The sequence below is a fragment of the Bison bison genome, unplaced genomic scaffold (genome assembly GCF_000754665.1).
Source record: "Bison bison bison isolate TAMUID 2011002044 unplaced genomic scaffold, Bison_UMD1.0 scf7180017864093, whole genome shotgun sequence".
NCBI classification, from domain to species: Eukaryota; Metazoa; Chordata; class Mammalia; order Artiodactyla; family Bovidae; genus Bison; species Bison bison.
The window spans coordinates 1,409,040-1,424,840 of NW_011494665.1; the positions used below are offsets into that span (position 1 = coordinate 1,409,040).

The following is a 15,801-nucleotide window of genomic DNA, read 5'->3' on the forward strand; positions in this document are numbered from 1 at the left end:
CCGGTGATACCGAAGCTGAGTTTCCGCGGGATCCGGCTGGCTGGTGAGGGTACTGGGTCGAGTGCGGTGGGGCGGGAACAGGCAGCCTGGAGCTGTACCTTCGGACGAAGGATGTCCAGGCTGAGGCGGTTTGGTCTAGGCCTGGTGCGGTTTGCTTCACAGAGGTAGGGAAGTGAAGGTGTCTTTCTGGGAGTGGAGACTAGGGCCAGCGTTCCGCGTTGAGGTGAAAAGCGCAGTTAGGACCCCTTTGTGAAATCTTTTTCCAGAAGGGGTCCGCCCCACGGTTGCCTCCGGATTTGCCTTCATTCATACTGTTGGTTTGATTGCAGTTCCAGAGATTGGGCAGAGCCTCTGTTGTAATTGATGTTCCTGAGCTGATCCCTGCACGCTCCTGACTGAATAGTAGCTGTATTTTTTTTTTTTTTTTTCATTCCCCCTCCCCACTCCCCTTTTTTTGGACCTCAGTAATTTATCTGAAATATAAGACTTGTCTGAACTAATGCCACTACCCTAATTTTCCCTCAGCATCCCCTTATCAGAGGAATCTTTACTTGTTTATTGAAGTTTACTTATCAAGTTATGGACAAAAGTTGGTTTGGCCTGTGCTGGGGAATCTCCTAGTGTCCTGGAAAATCTGAATGAAAGTGGTTTAAAACTAACCTTATAGTTCAAACTCTTAGAAAGTACTTTATGTTGCTGTCCTCTAGTCCAGGTTTTCACCTGGTGTCTGATAGATGGGCGTTCAGGCCTTACTTGAACATTATTAGTGATGAAGAGCTCACTGTATCAATCACAAGGCAGTGTATTCTATTCTTGGACCTAGCTTGAAAACCTGAGAATAAAGTTTTTTTGGGTAGAAAGGTGCAGTTAGTTTCCATATAATGCTCTTGGTCCAGCCTGCATAGAATATGCACAGAATAGGAAGTTCACACACTCATTCATTCGGGGAACAGTTACTGAGTGTCTGCAGTAGGGCAGATATTGCCGAGTACTAGTAGAACTTCTTGAAAGAATATTTTCCCTCAGAAAGCACATTGTGGGGAGAGTGATGGGAGAGTGACAAGAAGTAATCATAGAAGTGGTAAGTACGAAAAAAAGAGGTTTGCAAATAGTTTCTATAAGAACAAAGAAGATACGTCCACTTTAGGACAGTCTTGCCATTAAAATGTGATAATTTGAAGTGAAGCCAAGAGTCCAGGATTTTCATAGAGAACAGTTAGTTTTTGATTAAAAAAAGTATATTACGGTCTAATTTTGTAGATGCAACTTTTGTTTTCAGTACAGAATTTGTTAGTATAGTTTCACCATTTTACATATCCATACTTTGTTTGTGGATTGTTTCTGTTAATGGAAATACCTGTGTTTGTAAGCAACAATTGCAAACATTTACTGATCTAATAAATTACTATCTAATTTCATAGATGAAACTTTTATTTCATTGTATAGCAAGTAAACAGATTCAGGTTAATTCATGCAAGGTCACAAGACTAGAGAGACACCCACTTGGGAAGCAAATACTGGTAGTTTGATTCCACAGTTTACTCTCAGCATCATGCTGTTCTCCCTCCCTGATGGTAATAGTAATAACTGACACTGATTAATTGCTTACAATATAATTCTTATAACAACTCCATAAGTTTAGAAAGATTATTATTTTTTACAGTTGAGGAAACCAAAGTTTGGAGAGGTCACTCAGGCAAGATAACACACTAATCAGTAATAGAGTTAGGATTTGAATTCTGCCTTTCTAACCTGTCTCTCACTTTCCACCTAATGGGGGATTGTGCATTTGGTGTAATATACAGTGTTCATGATTGAACATGAATAAGTGAAAATATGTTTGAGGAAATGTTATTACCTTTAATTAATAAGAAGGTGATAAGAACTTGCCTTTATCCTTTCAGGATGGAACAAAAGTGGGACTTGGAAAATGTTGCCCTGTAAGAAGAGAAGAACTACATTGACAGAGTCCCCACAGCACCAGGGCAACCAGGAGGAAGATGACTTAGACCTGCAGGCAGCTGGGAAACCAGAATCTGACCTGGGGTCAGTTAAAGACCTGGGGTCAGTGTCCCTGTCCTGGAGTCCAAGTCATGGCAGAGCAGCTGACCTTGAAGTGCAGGCTGCAGGAATTCAGCTTGGTATGGAGGACCCATCTTTGAGCTCTAGGATGCTCACTGAGGACACAAATGTAGCAGTTCTGGAAGCTGTGGATGTGGCCATCTCTCAGGAAATCACCCTAGCTTCCTTGGAGTCTTCCCAGCCTGTAAATACACACATTGGTAAAGGAAAACTCCAGGCCACTAGCTCAAGGAGAGGGAAGAAAATTACACTCAGACCTGGGTCAGTTACTCAAGAAGACAGAGGCGATCATCCTATCGCTAAGGAGCCTTTTTCAGAAGAGCCTAGTGAAGAAGTCAAGGCAGAAGGAGGTAAGACATGGAAGATCTTTGGCTTACATTTACCTTGTTAGTACCAGCTTGCCATTGCCTTTGCACTTGTCATTGCACTCTCTGCAGTGCCTTTACAAAACAGCATTTCTGAAAGGGGATGCTGGTTGGGTTTGGAATTGGAGCTGTGGTGCTTCTAAATGTCAGCACTGAACGGTATGATTATGAATGGGTAGAAACTTTCTTCTCCTCTCCCATTTCCTTGATCATCTTTCATATTCTTTTCTTTCCATTCTCTTACCTTTTCATTATTTCTGGAGGGATGAGCTGTGTATGTCCTTTTGTGATTTGGTGGCTATTTATGGAGTGGACCTTGAGAGACTAATACCTCTGTCATTTGGTTAGGCTCTCCAGAGATGTCGTAGTCCTTAGGACTTGAAGGATGCGTGTGGTTTGATAGAGTGATGGCATGGAGTATCTTAGGCCATGAAGAGCCTGGCAGAGGCAGAAGCAGAAGAGGTGTGAGTGATCACTTGAGTGGTAGATTGGATTGTGAAGGGCTTTTTTTTTTTATTTTAATTTTTGGCTGCACTGGGTCTTTGTTTCTGCGAGCAGGCTTTCTCTTCTTGCAGTGAGAGGGGCTACTCTTCGTTGTAGCGCAAGAACTTCTCATTGCTGTGGCTTCTCTTGTTGCGGAACATGGGCTCCAGGTGAACAGACTTTAGTAGTTGTGCCACGTGGGCTTAGTTACTCTGTGGCATGTGGAATTTTCCTGGACCAAGGATCAAACCCGTGTACCCTGCATTGGCAGGTGGATTCTTAACCAAACGACCACCAGGGAAGTCCCAGAAGGCTTTGCTTTTCATGCTTTGAACTTTTCCTGAAGGTTATAGCCAGTTAGTAAATAAAAGAAGCAGAAGGCATAGTTCTGATCTCAGAAAGCTCTTTTAGTCTAGTTGGGAAGACAAGACACGAGCGCATACTTTGTTTGGAACAGTTTAAGACAATATGTGATTAAGTGCTAGTGTGGTACAAGTAATTCGGATTTTTAAAATTGGAACTTAGTGGATTGATAAGATTTGATAGGTTGGGGTGAAGGAGTGGAAGTAGAATAGCATTTTCTATGAATACATGAAAGTGCTGTGTTTGTGAGGAAGGAAAGCAGGGTTTCAGGTGGAAATGGTAGATCCAGATTACGACACACAGCCATGCTGTTATGCCATTGAGACCTTATAAAGCATTGCTGTAGGATGTTGGCAGTAAGGATAGAGAAGAAAGGTATATCTTAGAGATGTTGTTATTTAGTAGCTAAGTTGTGTTCAACTCTTAGCGACCCTATGGACTATAGCCTGTCAGGTTGCTTTGTCCATGGGATTTCCCAGGCAGGAATACTAGAGTGGGTTGCCATTTTCTTCTCCAGGGGATCTTCCTGGCCTAGGGAGCAAATCTGCATCTTTTGCATTGGCAGGGGATTTCTTTACCAGGGAAACACAGAGACATTACAGAGGAGGAATTAATATTTCTCAGAGACTGGTACCATTTAAGATATCTGGGTTGGGGCATGGTGAAGCATGCTTTCCTGGGAAAGGTATTTGAAAGTTTTAATGAGTTTAGCTTTAAATATGTGAAGTGTGAGGTGACTTTGGGGCCATCATGGAAAAATGGAAAACTGAGATTAAAGTTTGGTAAGAGGTATGATTAGAAAAGTTTTAATTGTTCTTCTTCATAGAAAGGAACATGGAAGAAGATGACAGAGAAGGGAAATCTGGAGAAGTATCAGTAGTGAAAGTCAAGGAGGGTAGAGAGTTTTAAAAACAGATACTTCATTTAAAATTTAGTGACAGAAGAGATATAATGATGCATGAGAAAATACTACATTAAAAAAAAAATTTATAAACCCGAGTCTGCTGCATTGGCAGGCCAATTCTTTACCGTGCAGCCACCAGGGAAGTCTAAAAAAATACCTTATATGAGGGTTGATGATTTTTAAGAGTAGATTTAGGAGTTTTGGGAAAAGGAAATTGAATGATGACATTAATGAGGGAAGGATGAAAGCCCAGGTGATAATTTGTGCAGTGGAGTGGAATTGGAAATAGCTTCTGCTGCTCAGTTGCTTCAGTTGTGTCCGACTCTGTGCAACCCCATAGACGGCAGCCCACCAGGCTTCCCCGTCCCTGGGATTCTCCAGGCAAGAACACTGGAGTGGGTTGCCATTTCCTTCTCCATGGAAATAGCTAGAGGGCAGCAAAACTATTGAACTTTTTCCTTGGCTTGGTTGTGTTTGTGACCTGAAGACAGGAAGAAATGGAGGAAGATGCGAGATTAAAGTGCTAGAGAAGGAATGTAAAATTAAGCAGGAGTTTAAAGTCTCTGACCTGTTGAAGAGTGGAGTTTTTATTTTTTAGTATAACATGGCCAACCGCTGAGTACTCCCGACCCAGAATTGACAGTTGTTAAGATTTTGTTGCATTTTCTTTTAGTATTTATTTATTTATTTGGCTGTGTTGGGTCTTGGTTGTGGCATGTGGGATATTTTTTACATTATGCAGGATATTTCATTGCAGTGCATGGACTCTGCAACTTTGTCGTGAGGTCTCAGTAGTTGTGGCACGCAGGCTCAGTTGCTCCTTGGCCGGTGGGAATCTCAGTTCCCCTACGAGGGATCAAGCCTGCATCTCCTGCATTGCAAGGCAGATTCTTAACCACTGGACCCACTAGGGAAATCTCTAGAGTTGTCTTTAATGGTAAGTTTATAAATGTTGAAGTATAGGTAAAGTAAACATTTTTTAGAGTTTATCTGTAATACTGTTAATAATACTCCTCATTAAGCTGGGTCGGAATTCCCTAGTAGCTCAAGTGGTAAAGAATCTGCCTGCAGTGTGGGAGACCTGGGTTCAATCCCTGGATTGGGAACATCCTTGGAGAAGGGCGTGTCTACCCACTCCAGTATTCTTGCCTGGAGAATTCCCTGGACAGAGGAGCTTGGAGGGCTCAGTCCATGGGGTCGCAAAGAGTTAGATACGACTGAGTGACTTTTACTACCACTACTACTACATTAAGCTGGGTAAATGAAAGTTGATTCTCCCACCTTATAATATATCAATTAGCCGTATATACAAGTAATACCAATAAAAGAAGTACGTTATGACTCCTTTCTCCCCCCAAGTAACTTTTTTTTTTGCCAAATAGACCTGTCACATGAAAAGCAGGAAGGAAAAAGGAATATTGTAAATTCGTATATGTATGTGCATTTTGGAAAATACTGGAAAATTGAAAGAAAATAATCACCCATAATTTTACTACTCAAAGTAATTACTGTTATAATTTAGTGCATATTCTTTTTGTTGTTTTGCTTAATTTAACATTTTGGTTTTTTAATTATCAAAATGTGGGGAAAAAAGCAGAAAAACATCTAGGTTATTTGGAAGTATCAGCACTGTGTTACAATTGATATATACTGTAAAATTGTTTCTAGACTGCAAGTGCTAGTGATTAAACCTTTCTCAGTAACGGTTTTTACCATTAATTCTCATAGAATTTTAATTGTTCTTTTAAAATTGATTTAATTTTTCCTTTAAGTCTTTTTCCCCCTTTCTTTGCCTTCTAAAAATGATTAACTTAGGCATATTTCAACTTATAATTGGTTGGTTTTTACAGTTTTCAGCTAATTATTTTCATATTAATTTGAAGTTGTTAGGCTGGCAGTAAATGAGCTACAGCCATGCTCTCTAATAAGGCTTTTCCTTCTCTGTCTCTTACCCTTCTTGACTTCTCTTTCTAAGGTCTTTGGTATCTAGCACATTGAGAGAGGAAAGGAAGAGTGGGATCCTGAGGAGTTCTGTGAGAAGGGAGTTAAATTGAGAAGCACTGTGATGGGATCAGGGAGAAAAGTATTGCAGAGAAAAGGAACTTTTTCTCTATGTAGAGTATGGTGTAGCTGATTGGAATCGTTCCACATGTTTGAGGTGGAAAAAGTATTATTGGAAGCTCTATCTACCAAACTGAACTTTTGTATTTTGGTTAGATGTAAAGGTTCTGGTATGTTTGTTTTAAAAAATCATTTGTGTCAGTTCAATTTTTAAATGTTAGACATTGATTCTAAAAATTCTTAAAGATTATTGGTTAATGAGAAAGCTCTGCTGTGTGATTGAAGTTCCTCCCTCTTATAAGACATTTGCCTGAGAGGAACTTTTGATTTGTTGGATTTAGGATTCAACTCCTTGTGGTACAGTCCCTGTTAAAGCCACAGTTTTTAACCTTTTTGACACTGTGAAGTAATCACAGACTCCAGAAGTAAAGGAAATAAGATTAACAGTAAAAAGATTTATGGATTGAGTCATGCTTTAGTTGAAAGTAAAGGCTTTTTTTTTTTCTTTGTTGGAGGGAAGTGTCCTCCCATTTAAAATCTTGTTTATGTCAGTTGAAGCTGCCAATGTTGATGGGGTAGCAGTCGAAACAAGTACTATCTATTTTGAATGGAGTTCAGTATTAATAACAAATAACTTGATCTTTTTTTGACAAAAAATATTTTTTTGACTGTGTAATACACAAACATGGCAAAAAGTTCCTAAATGCAGAAAGTACGCAGGGAAAAGTTAGGCACCCTTTCACTTTGTCCTCTTATTTTCCAAGTTACCTTCTCAGAAGCGATCACTGTTCAGCAGTGCCTTGTGTATATTCTACAGATCTGTGCACACACAGTCCTGTATATATTCTTTTCCCCATGAATCCAGATTTTAATGTTTGCTTTTGATATTGCATGCGTGTTTCTTTGTCTTTTTAATGTCCCTCATGAAAAAGGGGAAGAAAGGTAGCACTTACTAAGAGTTGATTTGAGGAGGGAATTCTGACTGTTCAGTTAGAACTCTGTGCTCTTGCTGCCAGGCACCTGAGTTCCATTGCTCATTGGGGAACAAAGATCCCACAAGCTGTGAGGCTTGACCAAAAAGAGCTGAGGTGAGGGAAGGAAAAAGTTGTGTAATGAACTTTGTGGCCATGTGTTTACAGTGTTATGGTGATTTTTACTCTAATGCTCTGTAAGATTGATTTACAGAGTCATAAAGTTTAGGACATTTTATATGTATATATATAATTTATGGAGAAGGCGATGGCACCCACTCCAGTACTCTTGCCTGGCAAATCCCATGGACGGAGGAGCCTGGTAGGCTGCAGTCCATGGGGTCGCTAAGAGTCGGACACGACTGAGCGACTTCACTTTCACTTTTCCCTTTCATGCATTGGAGAAGGAAATGGCAACCCACTCCAGTGTTCTTGCCTGGAGAATCCCAGGGACGGGGAAGCCTGGTGGGCTGCTGTCCCTGGGGTCGCACAGAATCGGACACAACTGAAGCGACTTAGCAGCAGCAGCAGCAGCAGCATGTCATTTATAGTTGATATATAATCACTGATATATATTAGATATGTATAGTTGATACATGTATCGTTTATAGTTGATTAAATGTGGTATTAATGATCATCTATATAAAATGTCCCTTTGTCATCAGGAGCACAGCTCCCTGTCCTACAATTATGCATATGATTTTTTCATGGGGAAAAAATGCATAGCTCAAAAAATATATTAGAACTAGAAAGATCTTAGCAATTACTTAGTTCAGTTCCCTGACATTAAGGATGAGTAAATAGCATCTGAGCTTTGATTTCAGTATTTTTCTTAGGACACTGTCTTTAAGAGAGAGGAATGCCTATATAGTGAATGCATCATTATTGAAGTAATCTACTAAAAAGGACTTTGTAACAAGATGCTCATTTCTACGACAGAGTATAATTGAGAATGGTCAAAGTGTTGAGCAGTATTTGTGATTCTTTCAGGAAAATCTCAAATGCATTCTGGAGGGGAGATGCCTTCTTTGTCATCAGACAGCCACTCTGCAAAACCTGCCGCCCCACCTAGGAAATCATCTCAGCCAGATGTCTGTGCCTCTCCTCAAGAAAAGCCACTCAGGACTCTAGCTCACCAAGCTGAGGAAGAGACAGAGGATGGTGGACTCTTTATTCCAATGGGTAGGCTTTCTTTTCTTCTCATTAAAAAGCCCCTCTCTTTATTGAACTATAATAGGCAGAAAACTGCAAATATTCCATGATATCCAAGTTCACTGAATTTTCAAAGGTTGAATACACCCATGTAACCAGCAACCAGATCAAGAAATAGAGTATTACCAGTACCCAGAAGTTCTTCCTTTCAGTTACCACTGACACCTTACCCATCCAGATAAGGATGGGTAACCTTATCTTGACTTCAAGCAGCATAGATTAGTTCCCTGTTTTGTACAGTATATGAATGGAATCATGAATGTATGTTTTTTGACTGCCTTTTCCCTCAGCATTATGTGTAAATGAGATTGGTCCACATTGTTGCATGTGCTTGCATTTTCATTGCTGTATAGTATTCCATTGTTAGAATATTCTGCATTTTCTTTATTCATTCAACTCTTTGCAGTTTTCTTTCTTTCTCTCTGTATGGTTGCACTAGGTCTTCGCTGGTGTTCAGGCTTTCTCTGGTTTTGGTCAGAAGGGGCTGCTCTTTGTTGTGGGCTTCTCACTGTGGTGGCTTCTCTTGTGGCGGAGCACAGGCTCTAGGTGTGTGGGCTTAGTTGCTCCACCGCACGTGGAATCTTCCCAGACCCGGGATCCAACCTGTGTCCCCAGCATTGGCAAGTGGATTCCTATCCACTGTACCACCAGGGAAGCCCCCTATTCATTCAGCTCTTAATGAGCATTTGAATAGTTTCAAGTTGTAGGCTACTCTGATTGGTGCTGCCGTGAACATTGTATTAGAAATCTTTTGGTGAACATTGGTGCCTAATATTTGTTGGGTGGAACTGCTAGGTCATAGGATTAGACCTCCTTCAAGTTTTTTTGAAATATATTTTTATTGTGAAATATAACATATACAGACAAATGAGTAAAGACTTCTTTATTTAGCTTAACAGTTTTAAACTGAACACTTATCATTTCTTTTTCTTGTTAAAAATAATAGACCTCCATTGCTGTGTAAGTTAGAAGTTGTAATAGTGGATATCCATGTCTTGTTTCTGAACTTGGGCAAAGGTGTTCAGTATTCCTGTTTATGTGTAATGATAGTGATAAGCTTTTTATGGATATATTATTGTATCAGTTATAGAAAAATTTTCCTGGTTTTCTGAGCATTTTATCCCATATTGAATTGTGTTAAATGCTCCTTAAAAATCTCTATTAAGATGATCATTTGGTTTTTCTCCTTTATTCTGTTTTTTATTTTTGTTGTTGTTTTTGTACCTGGTCTGTGCATAATGCAGAATCTTATTTCCCTGACCAGGGATCAGACTTGTTCTCCCTGCAGTGGAAGTGCAGAGTCTTAACCACTGGACTGCAGGGAATTCCCTCCCTCATTCTGTTAATGTGGAGAGTTACATAGATTCTTTTTAAATGTTTATTGAGGTTTATTGAGATGTAATTTTCTTTTTTTAACTAAAAATTTATTTTTAATTTTTTAAATTTTTGGCTGTGCTGGGTCTTCTTTGCTGCTCTCGGGCTTTCTTTTTGTTGAGGCATGAGGGCTTCTTATCGTGGTGGCTTCTCTTTTGTTGTGGAGCACAGACTCTAGGCACTTGAGCTTCAGTAGTTGTGGGCGGCAGGCTCTAGAGCATGGGCTCAGTAGTTGTGGTACAAAGGCTTAGTTGCTTCATGGTATGTGGAATCTTCCCAGACTAGGGATTGAATCCAGGTCCCCCGCACTGACAGGTGGATTCTTAACCACTGGACCGCTAGGGAAGTCTGAAATAGGATTTTTAATACAATAACATTTTTTAAGTGAGTTTTGAGAAACGTATATATTTGTGTAACTACCACTACAGTCGGGGCTTCCCTGGTGGCTCAGAGGTTAAAGCATCTGCCTGCAGTGCAGGAGACCTGGGTTCCATCCCTGGGTTGGGAAGCTCCCCTGGAGAAGAACATGGCAACCCACTCCAGTATTCTTGCCTGGAGAACCCCGTGGAGAGAGAAGCCTAGTAGGCTACAGTCCACGGGGTCGCAAAGAGTTGGACACGACTGACCGACTACACTTTCACTTTCACCGCTACAGTCAATATATGGAACATTTCTCTCATTCCAAAAGTTCCTTCATTCCCCTTTGCAGTCCTTTGGGAACCACTGATCCCAATTTTTTTCGTATAATCTTGTGTTTTCTACAATATTATACATTGGAGAAGGAAATGGCAATCCACTCCAGTATTCTTACCTGGAAAATCCTGTAGAGAGATGAGCCTGGTGGGCTACAGTCTGTGGGGTCACAAAGAGTTGACATGACTGAAGTGACTTAGCATGCACAATGTTATGTATAGATGTTATACAGTGTGTATGGAACCTTTTGCATCTGGTATCTTTTTGAATTTTTATTGAAGTATAGTTGATTTATAGTATTGTGTGCATCTGATACCTTTCACTTCTTGTAATGCTTTTGAGATTAATTCATGTTCTTCATCGCTGAGTAGTATTCTGTTGCATAGATGTACCACAGTTTATCTGTTCACCAGTTGATGGACATTTCAGTTCTTTCTCATTTTTACCTGTTACGATTAAAGCTACTATAAACCTTCACATACAGTTCTTTGATAGAAATAAGTTTTTGTTTTTCTTGGGGAAATGACTGTGAGTGGCTTTGCTGGGTCCTATAGTAAGTGTATGTTTAATTTTATATGAACATGATAAATTGTTTTCCAGAGTAGCTGTACCATTTTACATTCCCAACAGGAATATATGAGATTTACAGTTGGTCCACATCCTTGTGAGCAGTTAACAGACTTTGTAATTCTCTCTGTTCTACTGGGTGTGTTTCCTTATGGTTTAACTTGCATTTTCCCAATGAATAATGATATAAAGTATATTTTCATGTATTTATTGGCCATTTGTAGATATTTTTTGGTGAAATGTTTGTTCATTATTCTGTTGTTTGCCAATATTCCATTTGTAATTACTACATATTTTGCACAAGATACTTTGAAACTATGTATATATTCTTATTTCTCCTCAAATTTAACCCCCTCTAGTTTTAGCCTCTATTGCTTGATCACCTGCAGCAGTTACTGTGTTGTTCTAAAGGTGCTTTTTATTTCTTTTACATTTAATAATTGGAATTTTTCTGTAAAGAAGAACAGTCTCTTCTCCCTCATTTATTTTTTCAGTTTTTATATGAGTGGGGACTCATGGATATTTGTTTCATTGTTTGAATTACAGTGCCATTTATCATTATTTATTTTGCCTGAATTGTTAAAAGTGTTAGCCATGGGGAGCTACTTCGGGTTTTATTCTTATGGCTTATGCTTTCATATCATGTCAAGGAACATTTGCCTAATCCAAGGCTACAAAGGCTTCTTTCCTGTTTTCTTCTACAAGTTTCAGTTTTACACATTACACTTAGGTGTATATGCTCCATTTTGAGTTAATTTTTATATAATGTGTGAGGTATATTTGAGATTCTTTCTTCGCTTATGGATGTACAGTTGCTTCAGCCCTATTTGTTGAAAAGATTTCTTTCCCCATTAAATTACTTCTGCATCTATGTGAAAAAGTCAGTTGGCAATTTTGTGTGGGTCTTTCCTGGACTCTCTGTTCTATTCTGTTAATCTATGTATTAATATTTAAGCTTTCACCAGTATCACACAGTCTTGAAATCAGGTAGTCATGAGTCTTCCAACTTTTTTTTTTAATACTTTAAGCTATGCTAGGTACTTTGCATTTCCATATAAATTTTAGAATTGACTTATCATTTTCTTCAAAAATATTTTCTAGGCTATTGATTGATAATGAATCTATGAATCCATTTGGGAAAATTGCCATTTTTTTGGCCATACTGTGGGTCATGCAGGATCTTAGTTCCCCGACCAGGGATTGAACCTGTGCCCTCTGCATTGGGAGCACAGAGTCTTAATCACTGGACCGCCAGGAAGTGCTAGGAAAGTTGCCATCCTAACAATACTGAGTGGACTAATCCGTGAGTAAGATATCGCTGTGGTGAGAATGGGTACCTTTTCTTTTGTTCCTGACCTCTTACAGGAAACGCACTCCATTTTCACCACTAAGCTGGAGGACATTGATCTATAGCTATTGTTTATCAGACTGAGGAGGTTCTCTGCTATTCCTGGTTGTGGAGAGTTTTTATCATGACTCGATGTTGGATTTTGTGAAAAGTTTTTTCTACATCTCTTGAGATTATCTTTTGTTTTAGTCTGTTGATATGAATTATCTTGATTGATTTTCAAATTTCAAAGCATTTTTACATGGCAGGGAGAAATCAACTCTTGATCATGATATAGGTGTTTTTTGTTTTTTTTTTTTAATTGCAGGATTTGATTTGCTAGTATTTTGTTAAGGATTTATGGGTCTGGTCTGTAGTTTTCTTGTAATGTCTTTGGTTTGGGGATTCGGGTAATGCTGACCTCATACAATGAATTGGAAAGTGTTCTTTCCTCTTGTGTGTTTTTTTTGTTTTTTGTTTGTTTGTTTTTTGAAGACTTTGTGAATTGGTTTTATTTCTTCTTTAAATGTTTTATTGAATGCACCAATGAAGCCGTCTGGGCCAGGAGTTTTCTTTGTAGGATGTTTTTAACTATGAATTCAATTTCTTTAACAGATAAAGGGCTATTTAATTATAGCCCTTTGTTCTGAATGAGCTTTGACAATTGATGTCTTTCAAGGTATTTGTTCCATCTAAGTTGTTGAATTTATTGGTATAAAGTTTTTCATAATATTTCTTGGTCATCTTTATTTCGTTTCAGATTTCTTTCTTTCCTTTCTGGCAGTGCTGGGTCTTCGTTGCTGCTTTCGAATTTTCTGTAGTTGCAGTGAGCAGGGGCCACTCTACTTGTGGTGCTTGGGCTTCTCCTTGCAGTGGCTTCTCTTGTTGCAGACCCTGGGCTCTGGGCAGGCGCATGGACTTCAGTCGTTGCCGCACGTGGGCTCAGTTGTTGCGGCTCACAGACTCCAGAGCAAGGCTCAGTCGTCATGGCCCGCGGGCTCGTTGCCGAGGCTTGTGGGATCTTCCTGGACCAGGGATCAAATTTGTGTCCCCTGCATTGGCAGGCACATGCTTAACCACTTTTGTCATCTTTTTAATGTCTTCAGGATCTATAGTGATATCTGTTCTTTTATTCCTGATGCTGTTAATTTATACCTTTCTCTTAATCACTCTAGCTAGAACTTCTTCAAAGAACAAGGTTTTGGTTTCATTAATTTCTCTACTTTTCTGTTTTCTATTTCACTGGTTTTTGCTGTTGTCTACTATTTTATTCTGTTTCCTTGTTTTGGGTTTAATTTGTTCTTTTTCTAGTTTCTTAAAGTGGTAGCTTAGGTCACTGATTTGGAACTTTTCTAATACTACTACAGGATGTATCAGTTTTCCTTTCAAACAACAGAAATTTATTTTCTCACACTTCTGGAGCCTGGGAAGTCCAGTATTAGGTGCTGGTAAATTCAGTTTTCACCAGAACTTTCTTCTTATAGACAGCTGCCTTCTTGTTACAACTTCACACGACCTTTTCCTTGGTGCATGTGTGTGAGAGAGGGAGTGAGCTTTCTGATATCACTTCTTATAAGGACACTCATCCTGTGGGACCAGAGATTCACCTTCTGGACTCATTTAACTTTAATTACTTCCTTAGAAGACCCATTTCCAAATATAGCCATACTGGGGGTAAGGCTTTCAGAGTATGAATTTTGGGGGGACACACACATTCGAATTTTCTGTACAGGATTGCAGTTCTCTACAGGATTAGAGACAGGGAAGCCTGGCGTGTTGTAGTCCATGAGCTCGCAAAGAGTTGGACATGACTGAGCGACTGAACTGAACTGAACTGGAGTCCTGTTCTGTGTTGTTTTAGAACCTGGTTTTTTAAATGTAGTTTTTATAGTTATAGAGTACCATAAGGCTTACAATAGTAAAACAAAAATCCACTGGAACTTTTTAGAAATGTGTTCTTTCATTTCCAAATATTTGAAGACTTCCCAGTTATTTTTTTGTTACTGATTTCTAATTTAATTCCCTTGAGTTCATGTCACACTTTGTATGATTTCAGTACTTTTATATTTATTGAGGTTAATTTTGTGGCCCCAATATAATCTTTATTGGTAGCTCTTCCCTGTGTATTTGAGAAGAATATGTTTTCTTTTGTTTTGAGATACACTGTTTTATAAATGTCAGTTAGGTCAAGTTGATTGATAGCATTGTTAGGTCTTCTCTATTTTTACTGATTTTCTTTTGGTCTCTTCTGACAGTTATTGAGAAAGGCATATTGAAGTCTCCAACTTTAATTGTATATTTGTCTATATTTCCTTTCAGCTTTGTCAGTTTTAGCTCTACATGTTTTATTTATTTATATTAATTTTTTTTTCTTATTTAACATGTTTTGGCCACACCACATGGCATTTAGGATCTTAGTTCCTGTACCCACTGCTCTGGAAGTGCAGTCTTAACCACTGGACCACCAGGGAAGTTCCTAGCTCTCATGGTTTATTTTTTTTAATTAATTAATTTATTTTAATTGGAGGATAATTACTTCACAGTATTGTGATGTGTTGCCATACACCAACCAACATGAATCAGTCACAGTTTACATGTGTCCCCCATTCTGAAACCCCGCCTCTTCTCCCTCCCCACCCCATCCCTCTGGGTTGTTCCAGAGCATTGGCTTTGGGTGCCCTGCTTCGTGCATTGAACTTGCACTGGTCATCTGTTTTACATATGGTAATATACATGTTTCAATGCTATTCTCTCAAATTATGCCAACCTTACCTTCTCCCACAGAGTCCAAAAGTCTGTTCTTTGTATCTGTGTCTCCTTTGCTGCCCTGCATGTAGGATCGTACTGTTTTTCTAAATTCCATATATGTTTTAATATACAGTATTTGTCTTTCTCTTTCTGATTTACTTCATTCACTCTATATAATAGGCTCCAGTTTCATCCACCTCATTAGGACTGACTCAAATGCATCCCTTTTTATAGCTGAGTAATATTCCACTGTGTATATGTACAAGAGCTTCCTTCTCCATTCATCTGCCAGTGGACATCTAGGTTGCTTCCACGCCATAACTATTGTAAATGATACTGCAGTGAACATTGGGGTACATGTGTCTTTTTCAGTTCTGGTTTCCTCTGGGTGTATGCCCAGCAGTGGGATTGCTGGTCCTATGGCAGTTCTGTTTCCAGTTTTTTAAGGAATCTGCCCCTGGGCGGGTGGACATGCCAGGGACCCTAGTGGGGAAGGGGGAGGGGGGTCGCCCCTTTATTCTTCCATGCCCCCGCTGTGGCTCACTGCAAGCTCATGCGCCGAGTGTGGGTGGTCGGCTGTCCTTGCCATGGGTGGGACAGGTCCCGTGGGCCCTTGGTGATCACCTTCCTTACCCCTTCCTCACCTTGTGG

The 15,801-nt window shown here is 39.5% G+C and overlaps 1 protein-coding gene across 1 annotated transcript in view; it reads left to right on the forward strand.

Moving 5' to 3' along the window:
• The window catches only part of LOC104987394 (GON-4-like protein), an 85,331-nt gene continuing 69,530 nt past the window's right edge, over positions 1 to 15,801 (forward strand). Inside the window, 3 exon segments of the mRNA XM_010838270.1 lie at positions 1 to 1,081; positions 1,905 to 2,432; positions 8,220 to 8,411. Coding sequence (XP_010836572.1) covers positions 1,931 to 2,432; positions 8,220 to 8,411 — 694 coding nt within the window. The 5' untranslated portion in view covers positions 1 to 1,081; positions 1,905 to 1,930.